This window comes from Neofelis nebulosa, chromosome 1, assembly GCF_028018385.1.
Source record: "Neofelis nebulosa isolate mNeoNeb1 chromosome 1, mNeoNeb1.pri, whole genome shotgun sequence".
In the NCBI taxonomy this organism is placed as follows: Eukaryota; Metazoa; Chordata; class Mammalia; order Carnivora; family Felidae; genus Neofelis; species Neofelis nebulosa.
This window is the reverse complement of record NC_080782.1, coordinates 148,507,152-148,529,224: the sequence shown is the minus strand read 5'-3', so window position 1 is coordinate 148,529,224 and position 22,073 is coordinate 148,507,152. Positions and strand designations below refer to the sequence as shown.

The following is a 22,073-nucleotide window of genomic DNA, read 5'->3' as shown; positions in this document are numbered from 1 at the left end:
AGGAAACAGGATCTCAGGAGATGATAGGCTCTGGGGAGAAGCTGATTTGCACCAGCACAGATCTGGGTCTGGCCGAGCCCCAGAGAGTGACCCCAAGCTTTTGTACCTAACACCAGTGACCCACAGCTGGTGCTCCGGATGTACTCCCCGCCTGGGCAGCCGCAATTTCTTGGTATCCAATATCTTTCTTTGCCTGGGCACCAGCTCTTTCCATATTCAGGTTAACCTCCCAACCTCCACCTTTTGAGAGCCCGGGCAGGGGTAGAGAGTCCCTCCCTACACACTTCTTCCAGTCCAGGCCAGCTGGCTGGTCAGGGCCTCTTTACCCTTCAGAGATGCTTTGAGCCCCATGGGAGAGGAGTGCCAGGGTATCTCCCAGACCCTCATTCTTCGTGTGAATTTGCTTAGTCCCTTCCATAGCCTGAGTCAAGGGCAGTGGGGAGGGCACTCTGCTAAGCCCAAGAAATGGCCTGTGACCGGGTGGCCCCAACATGGGGTACCCATGTACCTTACATCCGTCACTCAGAAGGATCCTTCAAGAAGTCCCCTAAAGTCTCTGCACTAAGACACAGGACCCTGGCAGCCCCACACATTGTCGACCAGAAGCCCTTCCATGAGCCCTGTCACTGAACACCATCCACCCGTGTTCTCCTTTCTAAGTCCTTCTCACTCTTGTGTCTGGATGAGACATTCCATATTTTTAGGTCTGGTGCCTAAACCACAGCCCATTTCCCCAAAAGTAAGGCACTTAGCAGGGCAGCCTTGGTACCAACAAGAGCCCTGGCAGACCTGAGCCCACCTCTTGGCCCCTGAGTAACTCTGTGACTTGGACAGGTCACCTCCCTTTGGGCCTCAATTTCCTTTTCTGTAATCAGGGCCGATCATATCCACATCTCTGAGTTATGATCAGGCTTAAAGAGAGAGCAGAAGCTGGGCGCCTGGGTGGCTCAGTCGCTCAAACGTCCAACTCTTGATTTCAGTTCAGGTCATGATCCCAGGGTGGTGGTATCTGAGTCCCTCGTGAGGCTCTGCGCTGAGCGTGGAACCTGCTTGGGATTCTCGCTCCCTTTGCCCCTCCCCACTTGCTTATACGCTCAAGTGCGCACATGCCGTCGTACTCTCGCTCTCTCTCTTTTTTGCTCTTTAAAGTAAAAAGAGAGAGCAAGAGAGATGGCAGAAGTTCCCAGCGTGTGGCCTGCATGAGTCAGCAAGTGTCAGCAGGTCTGCCCCCTCCCCCCACCTTGCCTGAGCCCTTCCCACCAGGACCCATGGGAGATGGTTCTTGGGTTTGGTGTGCCACCTGCATGAGTAATAGGTCTGAACTCCTTGATCCTGTTTTAAATGCTTTAGTAAAGCCTCTCCTGACCCAAGAAGAGGAACCAGCCTGGAAAGGGCAGGCACTTCAGATGGCGTGAGGAGAGCATGCCAAAATTGGGCCCCAGTCATTCCAGGCCTCCAGTGCTGGTGGTAGCATGTGGCCTTTTAATTCAGTATTTAATTCACAGGCCTCTGAGAGCCATCCCCAGGCCCTTTCCATTTTGTGTGGTTCCCAGTATTTTTTAAAATATCACAGGGGTGCCTGGGTGGCTCAGTCGGTTAAGTGTCCGGCTTCCTCAGCTGAGGTCATGATCTCGCGGTTCATGGATTCAAGCCCTGCCTCGGGCTAAGTGCTGACAGCTCGGAGCCTGGAGCCTGCTTCGGATTCTGTGTCTCCCTCTCTCTTCCCCTCCCCCACTCATGCTCTGTCTCTCTCTGTCTCTCAAAAATAAATAAACGTCAAAAAAAATAAAAATATACTAATAACAGGATTGCCTGGAGGCTCAGTGGGTTGAGCCTCCGACTTTGGCTCAGGTCATGATCTCCCAGTTCTTGAGTTTGAGCCCCCCATTGGGCCCTCTGTGGTCAGCACAGAGCCCACTTTGAATCCTCTGTGTCCTCTCTCTGTCTGTCCCACCCCTGCTTGCTCTCTCTCTCTCAAAAATAAATAAACATTATACACACACACACACACACACACACACACACACACACACACATAATAATAATAACAAACCCCAAGAGGTGGTACTAGACAGGGGCACCTGGGTGGCTGAGTCGGTTGAGCATCCGACTTCGGCTCAGGTCATGATCTCATGGCTTGTGAGTTGGAGCCCAGCCTCGGGCTCTGTGCTCGGAGCCTGGAGCCTGCTTTGGATTCTGTGTCTCCTTCTCTCTCTGCCCCTCCCCAGCTTGTGCTTTCTCTATGTCTCTCAAAAAAAATAAATAAATGTAAAAAAAAAAAAAGAAGTCGTACTAGACCTCATGGACTATTAGAACCCCTCACCTTCAACAGCATCTTCTTGTGCGGGAGGCAGGCAGCAGGGTTTGGACGCGCGGTCCCAGGGCCTACATTGCATGGCCCCACCTACTACTGGCTGTATGACTCGGAGGGTCACTTCATCTCTCTGTACCTCAGTGTCTCCATCTATAAAGCAGAGATGATAATGGTAGTTTTCCTCATAGGTTCGATATGAAGAATAGCTCGGTTCATACTGTGAACCAAGATTAGACCAACCGTAAAGCACTCAGTAAATGGTACCACCTAACTTGTTTTTATTAAACACTGTTGGGGGCCGCTGGAGCCATCCAGGACTATCCGCTCCTTTGGAGAGAATAACAGTGTCCACATTTGAGGCCCTTTGTGAATGTGCAGGGCACCACCAGCCTGCCCCCCACCCCCTGCGATGGACCCTGTTCGTTCAGTCGGTAAATGGCATGATATCTAAGTGGGCTTGCCAGGTCTGGTCCCTGGGGCTGTGGGAGTCTGCCACCAGCCTGGACACAACCCTGGTTCCAAGCAAACATTTGCCCTACCAGCCCAGCAGCCTGTGGCATTGGTCTTCCAAACTGCTTCAGGACCTTCCAAAAAGCAGCAGGGCTCCCAGTAGCGTGGTGGATGGTGGAGCCTGCGGGGACAATAAACCCCTTTTGGAATGAGCTGTATGTGCTGAGCAAGAAGCTGTGATTTTAATTCCCAGAGTACAGCATGGCCCTCGGTACTGGCCAAGCTCAAGCAACCTGCCAGGTGGCCACAGGACACACCTGCCCCCACTCCTGCAAGGGACAGAGGGCTTCATTAGCCCAAGCAGGAAATGAGCAGGGAGAATGCTACCCTCCCCCGGGGCAAGAGTTTTCAACTCCGAGGTTGGCCTGAAACTTATAAAACAAAATTATCTGGGGACGTGTTTTGGTGATCTGATGTTAGACGCTCAAATCCAGGGACCTCCCCTGCCTTCTCTGCTCAACGCACACCCCAGTGATGGCCGGGGGGCCTCAGACAACCGCAAGGACCTCCAGACTGAAGGTCTGGGGCATTCACATCCCTGGATCCCCAGGCCCGTCCTAGAGTTCTGGGAAGAAGGTCAGATAAAGGGGCCTCCGATGCCCATGAGGCTATGGCCACATCCTGGGATGATGGTAAGAACTTGGCCTTGGTCACAACGACCGAAGAGTTCAGAGGACAATGCACTGGAGTCACAGAGACCTGGGTTCAGATTCCTATTCTGCCATCTCCTCAATGTGTGACCTTGGGGATGCCACCGTCCCCTGTGACTACACAGTGCCAGCCTCTCAGTAGACATGCAGCTTCAGTCATTAGCTACGCTGCCAACAACATTTCTGTGGTCTCTGTGAGGCCCCCCTGAGTTCTTCGTCATGCTCTGGTCCTTGGGAGCTGAGAACCCTGGGAATAGTTCCTTTTTTAGGTTTGGTAAAATACACACAACATAAAATTTACCATTTTAACTGGTTTTTTTAAATGTCTGTTTATTTATTTTGACAGAGAGATAGAGAGCAAGCAGGGGAGGGGCAGAGAGAGAGAGAGAGACAGAATCCCAAGCAGGCTCCATGTTGTCAGCACAGAGCCCGACGTGGGGCTTGAACTCATGAACTGCGAGATCATGACCTGAGCTGAAATCGAGTCAGATGCTTAACTGACTGAGCCACCCAGGTGCCCCATTTTGACTGTGTTTTTAAGTGCTATAAGCCAGTGGCATGAAGTATATTCACGATGTTGTTCAACCATCACTACTATCTGTTTCCAGAACTTTTTCATCATCCTGACAGGAAACCCTGTCCCCATTAAACACTAAGTCCCCATGCCCCCCCACCCAGTCCCTGCCAACCACCCTTCTTTTTGTCTCTATGAATTTGACAACTCCAGGTACCTCGTATGAGGGCAATCATAATAGTATTTGTCCTTTTGTGATGGGCTGATTTCACCTGACGTGATGTCCTCAAAGTTCACCCATATTGTGGCACATGTCAGAATGCTCTCCTTTTTAAGGCTGAATAATATTCTGTTGTGTGCATACATCACATTTTCTTCATCCGTTCACCCATCCGTGGACATTTGGGTTGCTTCCAGCTTTTCTGTTGCCTCTGGCAGCATTTCTTGACGTCGCTGAGCCTCATTTTCCCTAGTCTTTAGGGAAAACGGTGTGGGAAGAGATGAAAGCGTTTTCTAGAACTGTATGTAGATTCAATAAGATGAATTACACAAAAAGCCACCTGGCCTTAGGGGCTGGCAGGAGGGAGGAGCATGGGAAGGGCTGAGGGCTGAGTGGCCCACAGAACACGGGCCTGGGCAGGCTGGCCCGTACATGGCCTGGCTGGGCGGGCAGCCCCAGGGCCGCAGTAAGGCAGACATTGCTGGAGGAGGGGTCCTGGGGGCAGTTAGTGCCATCGAGGCTTGAGGAGACCACCACTTTGAGAGCTACATCCTTGGGCTTGACACCTCCAAGGGAAGCCTGCTGATGTTTGGGCCCCCCCTTTGGAGCTGGTCGGTGGCATGAGTTCTCCAGATTTTTATGAGTTAGAAATCATTCCATTTTGTCTGGCTTCGAACAGTGCTCGAGAAAACCATCGTTCTCCCTGGTTACTTCATGTGCAGATGGTGGTCACAGGTCATTCCACAGCAATCTGGAGCCTGGGCTTGGCCTGAAAACCCAGGATTTCTTTCAGGAACCCCATTCCCAAACCATTTGACCCCTGCATCCTGATCCCTAGCTCCTTAGACCGCGAGGAGGGACATGGAAAATCCCCAGACAAAGCCCTGCCCATGAAGTCCCTGAAGTAGAGCCACTGTGTCTCAAGCTTTACCCACCCTGGTGGACACATGAGAGCCCGTTTACATCAGGACCCCGTGTTCTGAAGGCCCAAAGGCCCCCCTCCAGCCAGTTACTTACTGGGATCCCAAATAGGCACCTCATTTGTGCCCCCCAAGCTGGTGTGTCTGCTGACAGCTCTTCTGTTTAACAGTTCTGCAAGGCAGCTATAATTCCATCACCCCTAAAATTTCACCCTTGTGGGTTGGGAACCTAGGGCTCAGAGAGGTTGAGTAACTCCTCCAGGTAAACAGCTTACATATCACTCATGAGTCATGTCTTTTCCCCTCCTAGGCAGCCACTGCCTTGCTGGTGTCTGTGGCACACAGCCTCTGGAAGGACACCTCCAAGGTGCCACCATGGCAGCATTCACGGTTAAACACTGGGGTCCCCACAGCTGCCAAATCCCGACCCAGCAGTGTATGGGTTCCTCACAGAGGTGGGGAAAACAGCAGAAGCTGGTCTTCATCATGGATGGATTTTCCAGCTGGAAACCATTTTCCCAAGAGCATCATCCTTGGGCAAGACCTGTCTTCCCCCGGAAAGCCTCAGTTTCCCCATCTGTACATAGGCAGGCCACTCAAAACATGCTTCCAGGGGCGCCTGGGTGGCGCAGTCGGTTAAGCGTCCGACTTCAGCCAGGTCACGATCTCGCGGTCCGTGAGTTCGAGCCCCGCGTCAGGCTCTGGGCCGATGGCTCGGAGCCTGGAGCCTGTTTCCGATTCTGTGTCTCCCTCTCTCTCTGCCCCTCCCCCGTTCATGCTCTGTCTCTCTCTGTCCCAAAAATAAATAAAAAATGTTGAAAAAAAAAAAATTTAAAAAAAAAAAAAAAAAAAAAAAAAAACATGCTTCCAGATGCTTCCCAGGGCAACCTGGATGTCTGAATCTGTGCTAGCCATGGGAGAGGTTTTCCCCCACTCCAGAAAGGAAAGAAAAGAAGAAAAACAATGAGGAGAAATCTCTGGGGCAAACCACTGGGCCAGGGCCCTCCTTTGTTTGTTTGCACAAAGGGTTGACCAGTTGTCAATCTGTGAGTTGCTCACACAGAAGACTCCAGTATCTGGTTTGGGCTGGCCTCAGAGTGGGTTCAAAAGCATCAGGCTCCTTCTCTTTCTCTACCGAGACCCTTTCATTTGGGAGTCCTGTGAAGCCTGCAGCCCCACAAGCCCAGGGTGCCCAGCAATACCCAGGCCCTGCCCCACTCCAGGCCCGCTGGGAACTTGTCCATAGCCTCTGGGAGGTGGGCGTCCCACTCTGCCTGGGCAGCCACTCGCCTGCTTAGCACCCCTCTTCATCAAGCCTTCTGCCTAACCGTGCCACCTGGGAGAACCACCAGACAAATCCATTAGTTCAGCCGCCTCGGCGAAGGCAAATGTCTTCATCTGGCTTGAGTTATGCAAGATGAGACTTTTACAGTCAGACTCAGTAGTGACCAGCAGGAAGCCATGGTGTGCTTTAGCTCTCAGGCCCAGGAAGAGCCTGGCTCACTCTTCCACTCACGGGCCCCTTTTTTGCCATGTCCCTCAAGAGCTCAGCCTGAGGCAGAGCCAAGCATGAGCCTCTGTAACCTGGTGAAAGCCCGGAAGCCAGAAGCCAGGGCGCTGGGCCTTGCGAGTGAACGTGGGCCTTTTCCCTCCTACAAGCAGAGGAGCGTGATGCTGTGTGTGCCAGTGGGGGTTCCTATTCCCACACTCTCGCTTTCCCTGAAAACAGATGTGCCCTGAGAGGAGAGAAGGCCTAACACCAGGCCAGCTGTACAAGGTTCCCAGGCCCAGTCAGCCCCATACAGGAGCTGGGGAGGAGACCGGGATGTATGTTTTGGCCTCAGTGGGCCTGAGATGTCAACGGGGAGATGTCAGGTTGGCAGGTGACCGGACAACATGGGCATCACAGGTCCCATCTGAGGTCATGGACATGGAGGTGCTCCGTGAACTGCAAATCCCTCACTACTCTGTTATGAGAGTGCCTTACCTAGTTGACATGGCCCTTGGGCGACTCCAGTACAAAACTCAAGGGCTGTATCCAGTATCAAGGAAAATCAAGGGCCATGTAACTGGCATGAACTTCTGCTCTCAAAACTCAGGGGTGCATCCTTTATATGGACAAAATATCTTCAGCAAAGGTGCCAAGGCTATACAGTGGGGAAAAGACAGTCTCTTCAACAAATGGTGTTGGGAAACTGAATATCCACAGGCAAAAGAATGAAGCACCAGGGCCCTTACCTCACACCATAGATAAAAATTAACTCAAAAGGTTAAAAAGGCAACAAAAGCAAAGATAGACAAACTGAGCTACATCAAACTTAAAAACTCCAGCCCAGCAGAGGGAAAAATCAACAGCACAAAGGCAACTTGCAGAATGGGAGATGATGTTTGCATACCACGTGCCTGATAAGGGGTTAATATCCAGAAGATGGGAACTCCTGCCACTCAACAATGACCACAAAAATCCAACTAAAAAATGAGCAAAGGGCGGGCGCCTGGGTGGCTCAGTCAGTTGAGTGTCTGACTTCGGCTCAGGTCATGATCTCACAGTTCTTGGGTTCGAGCCCCGCGTAGGGCTCTGTGCTGGCAGCTCAGAGCCTGGAGCCTGCTTTGGATTCTGTGTGTGTGTCTCTCTCTCTTCCCCTCTCACTCTCTGTCTCTCTCTTTCTTAAAAAAATAAATAAACAAACATTTAAAAAAATTAAAACAAAATGGGTAAAGGGCTTGCTTGAATAGACATTTCTCCAAAGAAGACATACACATACAAATAGCCAACAGGTATATGAAGAGATGCTCGACATCACTAATTATTAAGGAAATGCAAATTAAAACCACAATGAGATATCACATCATACTCATTAGAGTGGCCACTACCAAAAAGCAAAACAAAACAAGACAAAACAAAATAACAAGGGTCAGCGAGCCCGTAGAGAAATTGAAGCCTTTGTGCACTGTTGGTGGGAACATAAAATGGTATTGTCAGCATAGAAGACAGGATGGAGGTGCCTCAAAAAATTAAAAATGGAATTACTGTATGACCCAGCAACTCTGCTTGCAAGTATATAGCCAAAAGCATTGACACCCGGATCTTGAAGAGATGGTTGCACACGCATGTTCATTGCAGTGCTGTTCACAATGGTCAAGAGGTAGAAGCAACCCAAGTGTCCATCACCAGATGAGGTGAATGGATCAAGAAAATGTGGTGTATGGGGGTGCCCAGGGGGCTCAGTCGGTTAAGTGTCCGATTCTTTTTTCTTTTTTTTAAAGCATCCGATTCTTGATTTCGGCTCACAGTTCGTGAGTTTGAGCCCCACTTTGGGCTCTGTGATGATAGTGCAGAGCCTGCTTGAGATTCTCTCTCCTTCTCTCTCTGTTCCTCCTCTACTTGTGCTTTCTCTCTCTCTCTCTCTTATTCAAAATTAATAAATAAAACTTTAAAAAGCGGTGTATGCTTACAGTGGAATATTTATTCACCTTAAAAAAAAAAAAAAGAAGGAAATTGTCACCTGCTACCACATGGATGAACTCTGAGGACATTACATTAAGTAAAACAAGCCAGTCACAAAAAGACAAATACTGTATGATTGCATTCTATGAGACACCTAGAACAAGCAAACTCTTAGAAACAATGCAGAATTTGCCCAGGGCTGGAGAATAGGGAAAGGGGAGTTGTTCCATAGATAGAGTTTCGAATCCTGCAAGATGAAAAAGTCTTAGAGCTCCATTGCACTATGTGTGTGTTGTTAACACTTCTGTACTGGACACTTAAAAATGGCTAAGATGGTACATTTTATGTTGTGTCTTTGAACACAATGAAAATTTGTTTGAATGGCAAACTCAAGAGTGCAAGAAATAGCGCATTTCTCATCTTTAATAAGTTATGCTTAACCATGCTGACCTCAAACACCCATCCTTGAGACTGGCAAGAAATCCATCCTCGGGGCGCCTCGGCGGCTCAGTCAGTTAAGTGCCCAACTTCGGCTCAAGTCATGATCTTGTGGTTCATGGGTTTGAGCCCCCAACAGGCTCTGTACTGATAGCTCAGAGCCCGGAGCCTGCTTTGGATTCTGTGTCTCCCTCTCTCTCTGCCCTTCCCCCACTCATGCCCTGTCTCTCTGTCTGTTTCCTCTCTCTGAGGAAAGAAATCCATCCTCACCCACCCCCAGGCCTGCAAAGGTTTTAGAGTCAACATAGCACTGAGGGGCATCTTCCACATCCAGCGGAGTCTCTCTCTTCTCTCTCTCTTTTCCGTAAAGATTCTCCCTCCTCTTCATCCAGGACTGTGCCTCAACAAAAGTCTAGAAGTGTCGCTGACCTGGGGCTGCTTCTGTTTTTATGCCCAATCCCGATCCCTGGGCCAGGGTGCCCCATGACTGTACACTTGACAACAGGAGAAAGGAAGGAAAGTTCATACACATGAATTTCTTAGTAAACCATCCTGCCTCAGACCTGATTTGTGGCCAGCCTCAGTCTCTCCTCTGTGATTGTGCTGAGGGATTTTGGAGGGAGTTCAAGGTCGACTTTTATAGGAAGGGGCAGTTCCTTGTAATACAGGCATAGCCTGTGGATCTGCGGATCTACCCTATCCGTGTCCCACCAGGCCGCCATGCAGTGGGTGGGCACCGTGGAAGGAGAGGTATCACATGCCATCTCAAATGGAAGTCTATACACATGACTTCACTTCTGCATACCTTTTCCCCCAGCACCTGAGAAAATGGACCCCTGACCTGGGGCAGAGGGGCTGGCTGGTCAGCATTCCCCTCCTTCAGCGTTGTGGTTGCTGAGTGGGGGGGACCCACGTGGGCAGAGCAGGGAGAAGGCGGAGGCCAGGGTGGTCCACGTCACAAATTCAGAAAGGCTTAAAAACCTGTAGATGGAGGGGGTCCCTGGGTGGCTCAGCTGGTTGAGCATCCGACTCTTGGTTCGGGCTCAGGTCATGATCTCGTGGTTTGTGAATTCAAGCCCCTCACTGGGCTCCTCGCTGAAGGTTGGGGGCCTGCTTGGGATTATGTCTCTCCCTCTCTTATCTCCCCCTCCCCAGCTCATGCTCTGTCTCTCAAAATAAATGAATAAATAAATAAACTTAAAAAAAAAAAAAACTATAGATGGAGGACGTTGCACATTGGTGTGGCCATTACGTGCGATCAATTAGGAGAAATTCATGAGCAGCTCCCCCGGGTCCGTGGGGGAGGGAGGTGCCGAAGGCTCTAGCCAGTGAAGTAAGAACAGTGAGTCAGTGGACAGGACGGCGCCTGATGTTACCGAGTTTCAGCATTTGGAAGCCATGATAGTGTCTCTATGGGATGTGTTGTCTCCGATGTTTTATGTTAGGGAATATTAAAAAGCACTTGTCAGGCCTTTGGCAAGGGGACTCTCAGTTTCGGCTTTATTCTTCTCCTAGACCAGGTTTCTCAGCTCCAGACTCTTCTGCCTCCTGAGTCTCTGGGTAGTCAGTCTCTTCAGGTGGGGAATGACTTGTGAGAGACTAAGTGAACCATGGATGTGAGGGCAGTGGGCAAGCCCAGGGACACCAGGGCGGGGGGGAGGCGGGGGTTGCTGCGCCCAAGCCCACTGGCTTCCTTTCTCAACCAGTCTGTCCTTGTTTTCCTGTCTAGGACCCCCCGGACGGCGCGGCAAGGCTGGAAGAAGAGGCGACCCTGGTGAGTCCCCACGTTTGCTTAGTTTCCAAACCCAGGCCTGGAAGTCTGCCCTCATCGAGACCTGGGACCTGGCTGGAGGTGCCAGTCCCCGTACGCCCCCCCCCCCCATAACACAGGACGCGTGGCCCTGGGGCCAGGTCTTCCTCTGCCTTCCAACTGGCCACTGTCCCCGGAGCCACAGTGTCAGGTACCTCCTTTCTTGGCTTCTTGGCATCTGCAATGCCAGTGACAGTCCCTCTGTGCCCTTGGCCATTCCCTGAATGTCATGATCAGCCTCTGAAACACTCTCTTTCCTTTGTGGGGGCCACTGATAGTTCCACCAGACCCCTGTCTCTCCACGCAATGCGACAGCCCTCCTGTGAGTGTCCCCTGCCCTCCCGAGGCCTGACAGAGTGCCAAGAGGGGCGTCCTCCACCTTCCTGCCACACGCTTCTGCCACCTTCATTTCACCCAAAATGCACTCACCCTGCACACCCCCATGGCAGTGAAGCTTCTAGAAGCTTCCCCACACCCTGTCCCCACCCAGCTCCCCACCTCCCCTTCCATCATCCAAGGTCTCTTGGTGAGCTCTGGCCTGCCTTTTCTCCCTCATCTCCCACCCTCCCTCTCTGCCTGTTCTCTGGGACCCTTACCTCTCAAACCAGCCTGCCAGAGATGCTCTTCTGTCCTTTCTGACACCCCTGTGGCTCCAGCTGTCTTGTGACGCTGATGACGCCTCCACCCAAGTCGTCTCCAGCCTGGAGGTTGGACTTTGCCCCAATGAACCCAGCAACCCCCACCTGCTCTCCTCTGGCTCCCTGTCATCATCATCGTCATGGGGAGACTCCAGCCACCAGATCCCTGTGCAGACTCCAGGACAGCATCCCTGACCTCCCTCCCTTTCCCCATCCCCCACGCCAAGTCCCTGTCAATCTCCCCCCTCTACCTGGGCTCTTGGGCCAAGTTCATTACTCTTTGTCCTTAAACCTAGTTCAGGCATCTCCTCCAAAAAGCCTTCTCTAACCCCGCTGGCTGGGGGCTCTATCCACCCCCCAACCCCCACCTGAATCTTCAACACCCAGTCCGGAGCCTGGCACACAGCAGGCTCTGGAACGAACATGCACAGAGTGAATGAGCACATCCTCAGCCTCTAAGCAACTTCACCAGGAGAGTGTGCTGGTGATGCCAGAGGGACCCACCACCAAGCAGATTGCACCCCAGGGGGAAATGGGGAAGTTCTCTCCTTGAATCAGACTCTTCTCCCGGGTGCTGGGCGTGGGCTTCCCGCCTCTCCTACTGCTGCCTGCTTGCCTTATCTAATTCCTTACCGAGAGGACTTCCAGATAAACTCCCCAGAGTTCATTACTAGGAAATGCCCTTCACGGTTCTCTGCTTGCTTTGACTTCCAGAGCTGAAGGCTGCTTTGTGTTAGAGTGCCACGACTTTTCTTTACTATTTTTTTTCTTCACTGGTTTTGTGTGTAATCACTCCCCCAACACACACACACACACACACACACACACACACACACACACACACACCACCGGCTCTCCAAAAACACACTTCACCACTCAGTCCTCCTTTCTACCATGTAAAAGGTTTCGTTGCATTTTATTGTAGGCTTCTGATGCCCTTTAATACATAGTGACTTTTTTGAGAACGAAGTATATTACTCCAAAAATCCATTCGAATTATGACTCGGGTTTAACACAGTCTAAAAGTCAAAGAAAGACCAGGATTTACTTGGCCTCTGTGCCGGGTCCTTTCAAGTCCTTCATCTCGTGTGACCCTCACAGAATGCTGCAAAAGATAAGAATATGTTATCATCCCCATTTTGTAGATAAGGAAACTGAGGCTCCAAGGGGAGAAGTGTCTTGTCTAAGGTCAGCTGCTGGGCAAGGGAGGGGCAACACCCCCTCCCTTCCCTGCCTTTTCCCATGACGGTTCCTGATCCCCTGCCTGTCAGGGAATGGTGTGAGTGGCACAGAGCAGATGTCCCTCTTGGATTAGCTTGGGCTGGACCTCCTGTTTATTTCCAGATAGTTTCACGCACATGCACATCCTGGCTGTGGCGCCTTCCCTTGTACAAACCAGGCCTTTTCCTGTGTCCCAGGGAGAAAGGCTCTTTTTGTCTGGTGGGCCAGTAATCTGGCCGAGATGCCTTCCTGCTGCTGCTGTGGCCACAAACCTGCAGACAGAGCTGACCCTGCCTGTGGGAACCTTTGCCTGGAAAATGCCTTCAGGGCCCTGCCGTGTTTATGCATTTCCGTCGTGATAGAATGGATTTCTCATCTCCCCCATTTCTCAGCACTGCTCTTGCACTCTGGGGAACTAGGGACCTTGGGCAGGATCCTTTTTCTGTCCAGACCCTCCTTTCCCCAAAATCATCCACTCTCCCCGGCTTCCGCATCCCCAGATTCCTCCCCCGGTCCCAGCACTTCTGTACCTGGTTGTGGTGGTCTGTTTTGCACACCTGTCCTTCTCCACCAAAGCATGGGCTCTTCAGAGCAAGGATTGAATCCCTAGGCACTCAGGAGATGTCAATAAATGCTTGTTGACAGGAAGGAGGGAGGAAAGGGAGGAGGAAAAGAGAAAGAGAGATTCGTGGGCAAATGGAGAATAAAGGGTTAGGAAGCAGTAAGAGACAAGGACAAATCAATCTAATCGGTTTGGCTGATGCCTGTGCTAAACCTATAGAGACAAATAAGTCTCAGAGTTCCAGAAGTTTCTGTGATTTAACAACTAGAACTTAAAAAAAAAAAAAAAAAAAGAACTGGGACTTTAACAGATAGCCACATACTGGCTCTGTTACAATCACACAGGTCTGCCTTGCCATGTCAGTATTAGGGTTTTTAATCTACCTTGACCCCAAGAAACCCTTTCTAAAAATTCAGTAAAAGAGGCATTTCTGGAATGGTAGAATAAGGACTTCTGAAAATCTGCAGCAAGAATACTAGGGGGAAAAATGGACCTTTTCAGAGTTCTGGAAATTAAAATCTGGTAACAACCCAAGAAATGTTTATTCAAGACAAATATCTTGCTAAGAACAGGGAGGTTTTAGCATTTTAACTTGCCCATTTCCCAGCCCCATGGTAGCCTTAAAAACCATCAATCTCGGGGCGCCTGGGTGACTCAGTCGGTTAAGCATCCGACTTCGGCTCAGGTCATGATCTCACAGTCCGTGAGTTCGAGCCCCGCATCAGGCTCTGTGCTGACAGCTCAGAGCCTGGAGCATGCTTCAGATTCTGTGTCTCCCTCTCTCTCTGACCCTCCCCCGTTCATGCTCTGTCTCTCTCTGTCTCAAAAATAAATAAACATTAAAAAAAAAAATTAAAAAAAAAAAACCATCAATCTCACAACCATGGTACCTGTGAAAAGTAGCAGCCATGGAGGAAGCAAAACAATTTGAGGCAAATGCTTATTCCCAAAGAATTGTCACCAGCTGTCAGCTTCCAGGAAAAGTCCATACATAGGACCTGTCTTTATTTGACCTTATGCCGAGCTCACTGGGAAAAGCTGTATCCCAGAGTGCTTGCCGAAAACACTCAGCAGCAATTGTTTAACATTGCAGCTGCCTAAGGTAGCAATACCAGTAGGAGCAAGCAAGAAACTGACACAAAAACTTGAATGAAAATCTAGGGGATGAGCCACTGAAAGGGGCTTTGAAAGGTTCCAGCATATTCTTGGGAATCCAGAAAGCAATTGCATGTGCAGGGCTGTGTACATGTCCACCAGAGACCTGAGAGAGCCCCAATCTCTCCCTTCTGGCTGACCTCGAGGCCCTGCTCAAGCAGGAAGTAAAGGCCAAGGGAGAGTTGTAACCTGGCGGTGTACTGAAGTTGTGCTCCAACACACACACAGAGCCCCTTGGCACAGAATGGGGGACCTGTTGGGTCAAGGCATTAAAGGAAACCTCTGTCCATGCTGACCGTGAAGCTAACCAAGACAGAATTCAGTAGCTGCACATGACAAAGAGCATACACTTTGGAGAATTGGTCCAGGAAAACCCCTCAACAAACAAAGAGCAACAACAAATCTTGGAAAGGAGGGTGGGGATCTAATTTCCAGAGTCACCACATCAGATTATTTTAAACGCCCAGTTTTTAACAGAAAATTATGAGACACACAAAGACACAAGAAAGTACAGCAATGAAAAAGGGGGAAATGCAGACAATGAAAACTGTCTCTGAGGAATCCCAGATGCTTACTAGACAAAGATTTTATGTGGACTATTATAAATTATGTTTGAAGAACTAAAGGGAACCAACTCTAAGGAATTAAAGGAAAGCAGAAGAATTATGTACCACCAAATGGAGAATATTAATAGATAAAAAGAACCAAAAGAAAAATAGAAATAGAAATAGAAAAAAAGAACCAAATAGAAATTCTGAAGCTGTAAATTGCAATCACTGAAATGAAAAATTCACTGAAAAGGTTCAATAGTGGATTTGGGCTGGCAGAAGAAAGCATCAACAAACTTGAAGATAGGTCTGTTGAGATGATCCTGTCTAAGGAAGATTAAAAAATATGAAAAAAAATGAACAGAGTCTCAGAGATCTGCGGGAAACTGTCAAGTGTGCTGATATACCCATAACAAAGGCCTGAGAAAGGGGAGAAGACAGAGAAAGAGGCAGAAGGAATATATGAGCAACTAGTGGCCCCAAACTTCCCAAATAGAAACAAAAATATCCATCTACACATCCAAGAAGCTTAACGAACTCCACACAGGATAAACTCAGAAGAGATCCACACTTAAGAATATCATAGCCACGCTGCCAAAAGGAAAAAATGAAGAGAGAATCTCGAATGACTCGTCACAGTAAAGGGATCCTGGATAAGGTTAATAGCTGATTTCTCCTTAGAAATAATGAAAAACATGACTCAAAAGTCAATACAGATGACATATTCAAAGTGGTGGGGAGAAAAAACTATTAACAGAGAAATCTATAGCAAAAGTATACTGCAAAAGTGAGAGAAATTAAGACGTGTCGCGGGGTGCCTGGGTGGCTCCATCAGTTGAGCATCCAACTTCAGCTCAGGTCATGATTTCGCGGTCTGTGAGTTCAAGCCCCACGTCGGGCTCTGTGCTGACAGCTCGGAGCTGGGAGCCTGCTTCAGATTCTGTGTCTCCCTCTCTCTCTGCCCCTCCCCCGCTCATGCACACTCGCTCTCTCTCTCTCTCTGTCAAAAATAAATTAAAAAAAAAAAAACATTAAAAAAATTTTTAAAAAAGACAGCCTAGATAAACAAAAAATGGAGAGAATTGATTTCTATCAGCCTGACTTACACACAATAAAGGGATTCCTTCAATCTGAAATAAAAGGACATTAGACAGCAATTGAATCCACATATAGAAATAAAGAGCTTTAGTGAGTTAGTTACATAGGTGAATATGAGAGACAGTATAAATGAATTTTTATTTGTAACTCTTTTCTCTCTTCTGATTTAAAAGCCAGTTGCATGAAGCAATAATGATAAAACTGCTGATAGGCTTATGACACGTGAAATGGTAATTTCATAAAAGTACGCTAAAAGTACAAAGAAGGAGATAACAAACACAGCTTTATTGGAGCAAAGTATTTGTGTACAGTTGAAAGTGAATTGTTACTCATGTAAACCAGATTATTTATTAAGATGGTATTTATAAACTCCAGGGAAATCACTAAGAAAATTATTCCAAAAATATGGCAAGGGAAATAAGGGAATTAAAATGGTACACTTATAAAATATCTGTTTTTAAAAAAAGAAGCAGTAATGGAGTAATAGAGGGACAACAAAGACATAAAATATAGAGAAATTAAATAAGAAATTAGCACACATAAATCCTGTCTCCTGAGCAATTACATTAAATGGAAATGGATTTTTAAAACCCCAAATACCCCAAGAAATCTGAGAAAGAAGAACAAAGCCAGAGGCATCACATGTCCTGATTTCAAACTATATTATAAAACTATAGAAATCAAAACAGTATGGTGCTGGTATAAAAATAGACACCTTTAAGCATGTAGACTAATGAATCAGAATCAAGAGTCCAGACGTAAACCCACCAACAGAACGCAAAGGTTCCAATTTTTCCACATCCTTACTAACACTTGTTCTTTTCTGATTTTAGTTTGGTTATTTTTAGAGACAGAGAGAGCACGTGCATGTGCAGGCAGGGGAGGGGCAGAGAGAGGGAAAGAGAGAATCCCACACTGTCAGTGGAGAGCCCGACACGGAGCTTGATCCCACAAACTGTGAGATCATGACCTGAGCCAAAATCAAGAGTTGGACCCCCAACTGACTGAGCCACTATTTTTTTTTTATAGTAGCCATTTTATCTAATGGATGTAAGGCGATGTCTCATTGTGGTCTCGATTTGCGTTGCCTTAATGATTATGAAGTTGAGTGTCTTTTGGTTCACACTATTTATTTATTTATTTATTTATTTATTTATTTATTTATATAAAGAATCCACAGAAAAATTATAAAAGCTGATAAACATAGTCAGCAAGGTTGCATAATACAAGATCAATATTTTAAAGCTCAATTGTATTTCTACACACTAGCAATAAAGAATGTTTAAATGAAACTAAGAAAACAATTTCCATTTACAAAAGCATGAAAAAGAATAAAATACTCAGTAATGAATTTAATAAAATAAGTATAAGCTTGTACACTGAAAACTATAAAATATTGTTGAAAGAAATTTAAAAAGACCTGAATAAATGGTAGGACATCCCATATTCATGGATTGGAAGATAATAGAATGTTAATATGGAAATACTCCACAAATTAATCTACAGTTTCAATGCAATCCCTATCAAAATCCCAGTTGATTTTTTTTTTAGAAATTAACTAACTGATCCTCAAATTCATATGGAAATGCAAAGCATCCAGAATAGCCAAAACACCTTGAAAAGGTAAAACAAAAGTAAAGGCTTCACACTTCCCAATTCTAAAACTTAACACAAAGCTTCAGTATCAAGGTAGTGTAGTGTAGACATAAGACACATAGGTCAACAGAATAGAATTGAGATTCCAGAAGTAAATCCTTACATTTACCATCACTAATTTTTACAAGAATGTGAAACAATTCAATGGTACTCGGGCAACTAAATGCACAAGAATAAAGCTGGATTTCTTCCTCACAGCATATAAAAATTAACTCAAAACGTGTCATAGACCTACATGTAAGAGGGAAAAGTATAAATCCTTAGAAGAAAATATAGCGGTTAATGGGGCGCCTGGGTGGCTCAGTCAGTTAAGCACCCAACTCTTGGTTTAGGCCCAGGTCATGATCTCAGAGTTCGTGAGATTGAGCCCTGCATGGGGTTCTGCACTGACAGTGCAGAGCCCGCTTGGGGTTCTCTCTCTCTCTCTGTCTCTCTCTCTCTCTCTCTGTCTCTCTCTCTCTCTCAAAATGAATAAATAAACTTTAAAATAAAAAAAGAGGGGTGTCTGTGTGGCTCAGTTCCTTAAGCGTCCAACTTCGGCTCAGGTCACGATCTCACTGTTCATGTGTTTGAGCCCTGCGTCTGGCTCTGTGCTGACAGCTCAGAGCCTGAAGCCTGTTTCAGATTCTGTGTCTCCCTCTCTCTCTGCCCCTCCCCAGCTCGCATTCTGTCTTCTCTGTCTCTCTGTCTCTCAAAAATAAACAAGCACTAAAAGAATTAAAAAAGAATACCGTAATTCTAGCCAGCGTTGGGTTTTGGTGCCTCTTCTGTGCCACTGCTGTCCCGGGCACTTTACACATGCACAGTGTGTCACTCAAGGCTTTGTAGCAGTCCAGAGAGGCAGAGATAGGGAGCATTCCTTGCCTCAGGGAAAACAGGCATGTGCTCCAGATCTAGAGTTCCTCAGGGCTGGGATTCTAAAGCCTCTGTACTCCCTGATAGTACTGGCCTAATTAAATCCGGGCCGGAGACCTGAGCTAAGTGCCAACTCTTGGACTCGTTACCGGCTCCGGATTTGTCAACCTGCAAGCCTCATTTCATCTACCCACAAACTCGGTTTAAAAGCCCTTGGCCCACTCTGCTCCATCGGGGACAGCTCCAGAGAAGCGTGGCTGAAGACCGTTGTCTTCATGGTGGCCAAGCCTTCCAAGGCTTCCAAGCCTCTGCCCTGGAGCAGACTGAGTGGGGAGAGGCGGAGGGCTGGTTCAGAGCCAGGCCCGTTGGAAAGAGAAGGGAGCAAGCTGAGCGGGACTTAGGAGTCCAGGCGCAACACAGAGGAGCAGGTGTGGGCTGTCCGCAGGGACAATGGCCCCAGCAGCCTCAGGCACCAAGGCCGCCCCCCACCCTCCAGTGTGTGGGCTGGACACCTGCCAGGCTATGGGAAATATTATTCCCACTCTCCTTTTCCAGGAATATAACCTTCGGGAAACACTCGGGAAATGTTTATTCCCCAGAGGGACTAACAGCTCCAGGTTTGGAAAACCCTATTGGGCTACAAACATCAGTTCAGTTAAAGAGGCCACAGGATCAGTGAACCCTCTACCCTGCCCCATTTTATTTATTTCCCAAGTCATCTGGCTCTTAATTGCTCCCACATTCCTGATGGCAAAGCCAACAGATCCAGGCGATGCCTGGAACACATGTTTGCAAGCTGCACGCAGAGTGGGACCAGGGCACTGGGTGGGGCGACGCGGTTGGATGGAGGCCCTGCAGCCAGCTTCGCTTTCTGAGCAGGGACCCCTGGATGGCCTGAGCCAACCCCCCCACCCTATCCATCACTCCACGACTCCAGGGGCTGCGGCCAGCATGGCCCAACCCTGTGCTGTGAAGTCAGGTGCCACGGACTTGGAAGTGGTGACGACCTGCAGGCAGGTGGGGTCCCAGCTCTTGGGGAGCTGCCTTGCTGGCGGGGCCCACAGACAATAATCGGCACCCAAAGAAATGGATTTAATAATTAAGGATCATGATAAGTGCTTAGGCGGGAAATACCAGAGAGCCGTCATGGATACCAGTGAGGGCAAAGGATGAGATGTCTTCTGGTTTCATGGTCATGCAAGGCTGATGAAGCCACGGCCTGGGGATGTGGTGGATGTGAATGTCCTGAGGCCAAGGGCACGGGTGTTGATGAGAGCTGTGCAGGGGAATTTTTGTCTTTTTTTTTTTTTTTGTAACGTTTATTTATTTTGAGAGAGAGACAGCATGACCAGGGGAGGGGCACAGAGAGAGGGAGAGAGAATCCCAAGCAGGCTCCACACTGCCCGCACAGAGCCAGACGTGGGGCTCGAACTCGCAAACCGTGAGATCATGACCCGAGCCAAAATCAAGAGTCAGACGCTTAACTGACTGAGCCACCCAGACTCCCCTGTACAGGGGCGTTTTGATGTCACTCCATGTGCATGGGAAACCCTGGAAGCGTTGGGCATTTTTAAGAGGCCCCCACTCATTGGCAGGTTGCAGTGCCCAGAAGAGGCCAGTTCGGAGGCTTGTGGGGGTAGTGCCGATGTGAAGCAATGGTGGCCTGTGATGCGGTGCCAGTAGGGCCCAAGAGAGGTGGCGGCTGGTTTGTTTCAGAGACTCACAGGTGGGCTACATGTGACCTGTCCACCAGTGATAAGCTCCTTCTCTGGAATGCCACCACCCCCACTCTGGCCACCCCTCTGCAGACCTGGATGGTGTCCTGGGTTTGGGGTCCCACAAGGCTGCTTCTAACCTGGGCTGTGCCCTCACCACCGTGGTGACCTCAGACGAGCCACGCACCCGCCCGGGGACCTTGGGGAACGCTCAGTCAACATCAGAGCTCTGTCTGCCAAAGCAGTTTCCCTCCGCCCCCTTTGTTAGGCTCAGAGTCAGACAGCCTGGCTTCTGCCCAGATCAACGGCAGCCTTTCCGAGCCTGTTTTCTCATGGTAACACGTGCCCAGTGAGGAGGCAGCAGGGATTAAATGAGACGGTTGAGGAAAACAGCATAGCCCCCAACACTCATGAGGACTCGTGAGTGAGTGATGGTTATGCTAACAGTGCCTTCTCCTGGGCTGTACCTCCAGCCAGACCCGGGGTGTATACTCAGAACCTCCAGGCTCTCAGAATGATAATCCCAATCTAAGCTATTTTAGAGGGAGCTTAGAGGTGAGTGTGAGAAACGGCAGCCGAAGCTGGAAGATCAGACAAAAAAACACAGACCTAGGGGCGCCCAGGTGGCTCAGTCGGTTCAGCACCTGACTTCGGCTCAGGTCACAATCTCACCGTTCGTGAGTTCAAGCCCCACGTCAGACTCTGCGCTAACAGCTCAGAGCCTGGAGCCTGCTTTGGATTCTGTGTCTCCCTCTCTCTCTCTGCCCCTCCCATTTGTGCACTCGCGCTCTCTCTTTCTCTCTCTCTCTCAAAAGTAAATAAACATTTAAAAATAAATAAATAAAGTAGCTTTCTTTAAAAAAAAAAAAAAAAAAAGCACAGACCAGGGGAGCCTGAGTGGCTCAGTCAGTTAAGTGTCCAGCTTCAGCTCAGGTCATGATCTCACAGTTGATGCGTTCAAGCCCCGCATAGGGCTCTGTGCTGACAGCTCAGAGCCTGGAGCCTGCTTCAGATTCTGTGTCTCCCTCTCTTTCTGCCCCTCCCCTGCTCATGCTATGTCTCTCAAAAATAAATAAATATTTTTTAAAAAAAATTTTTTTAAACACAGACCTTACTCCAGCCATTTTCAGTTAAAGTTTATGGCCATTGCTGACTTGGTAAGCCACACACAAGTATCCAGTGATGTGAAAGAGCTCCATGCTGAAAAGTTAGTCTCTCCCCGCCACTTCTGTTCTCCTGCCGTTTGGTTCCCCTACTCGGAGGCAACCTGGTGACCACTGTCTTCAGTCTTATGGTCATGGAAGGCTGATAAAGCCGGGGCCGTGGTGGACGTGAATATCCTGAGGCCAAGGGCACAGGCATTAATGAGGTGCAGGCCACGCAGGAGAGCTGTGGGGGGGGATTTTTGTCTTTTTTTTTTTTTTTTGTAATGTTTATTTATTTTGAGAGGGAGAGAAAGAGAGAGCACAAGCAGAGGAGGGGCAGAGAGAGAGGGAGAGAGAATCCCAAGCAGGCTCTACTTTCTGTGTCCACACCAGAGATGTACCATGTTTATACAAACAAAAGCCTACCAGGTTTTCTTCTTAGCACAATGGCTGCATAGTAATATACTGTTCCATACCTTTTTAAAGAGGTAACAATATGGGGCGCCTGGGTAGTTCAGTCGGTTGAGTATCCAACTCTTGATTTCGGCTCAGGTCATGATCCCAGGGTCACGGGATTGAGCCCCTTGTCAGGCTCCATGCCGAGTGTGGAGCCTGCTTAAGATTCTTTGTCCCTCTGCCCCTCTCCCCTGCTCATG

General features: G+C 48.7%; 1 protein-coding gene across 1 annotated transcript in view; it reads left to right on the top strand.

Annotated features, from left to right (window-relative positions):
* Positions 1-22,073, top strand: part of COL23A1 (collagen type XXIII alpha 1 chain) — a 360,958-nt gene that overhangs the window by 282,094 nt on the left and 56,791 nt on the right. Inside the window, exon 3 of the mRNA XM_058739053.1 lies at positions 10,744-10,788. Within this exon, the coding sequence (XP_058595036.1) occupies positions 10,744-10,788 (45 nt within the window). The remainder of the gene's footprint in view (positions 1-10,743; positions 10,789-22,073) is intronic.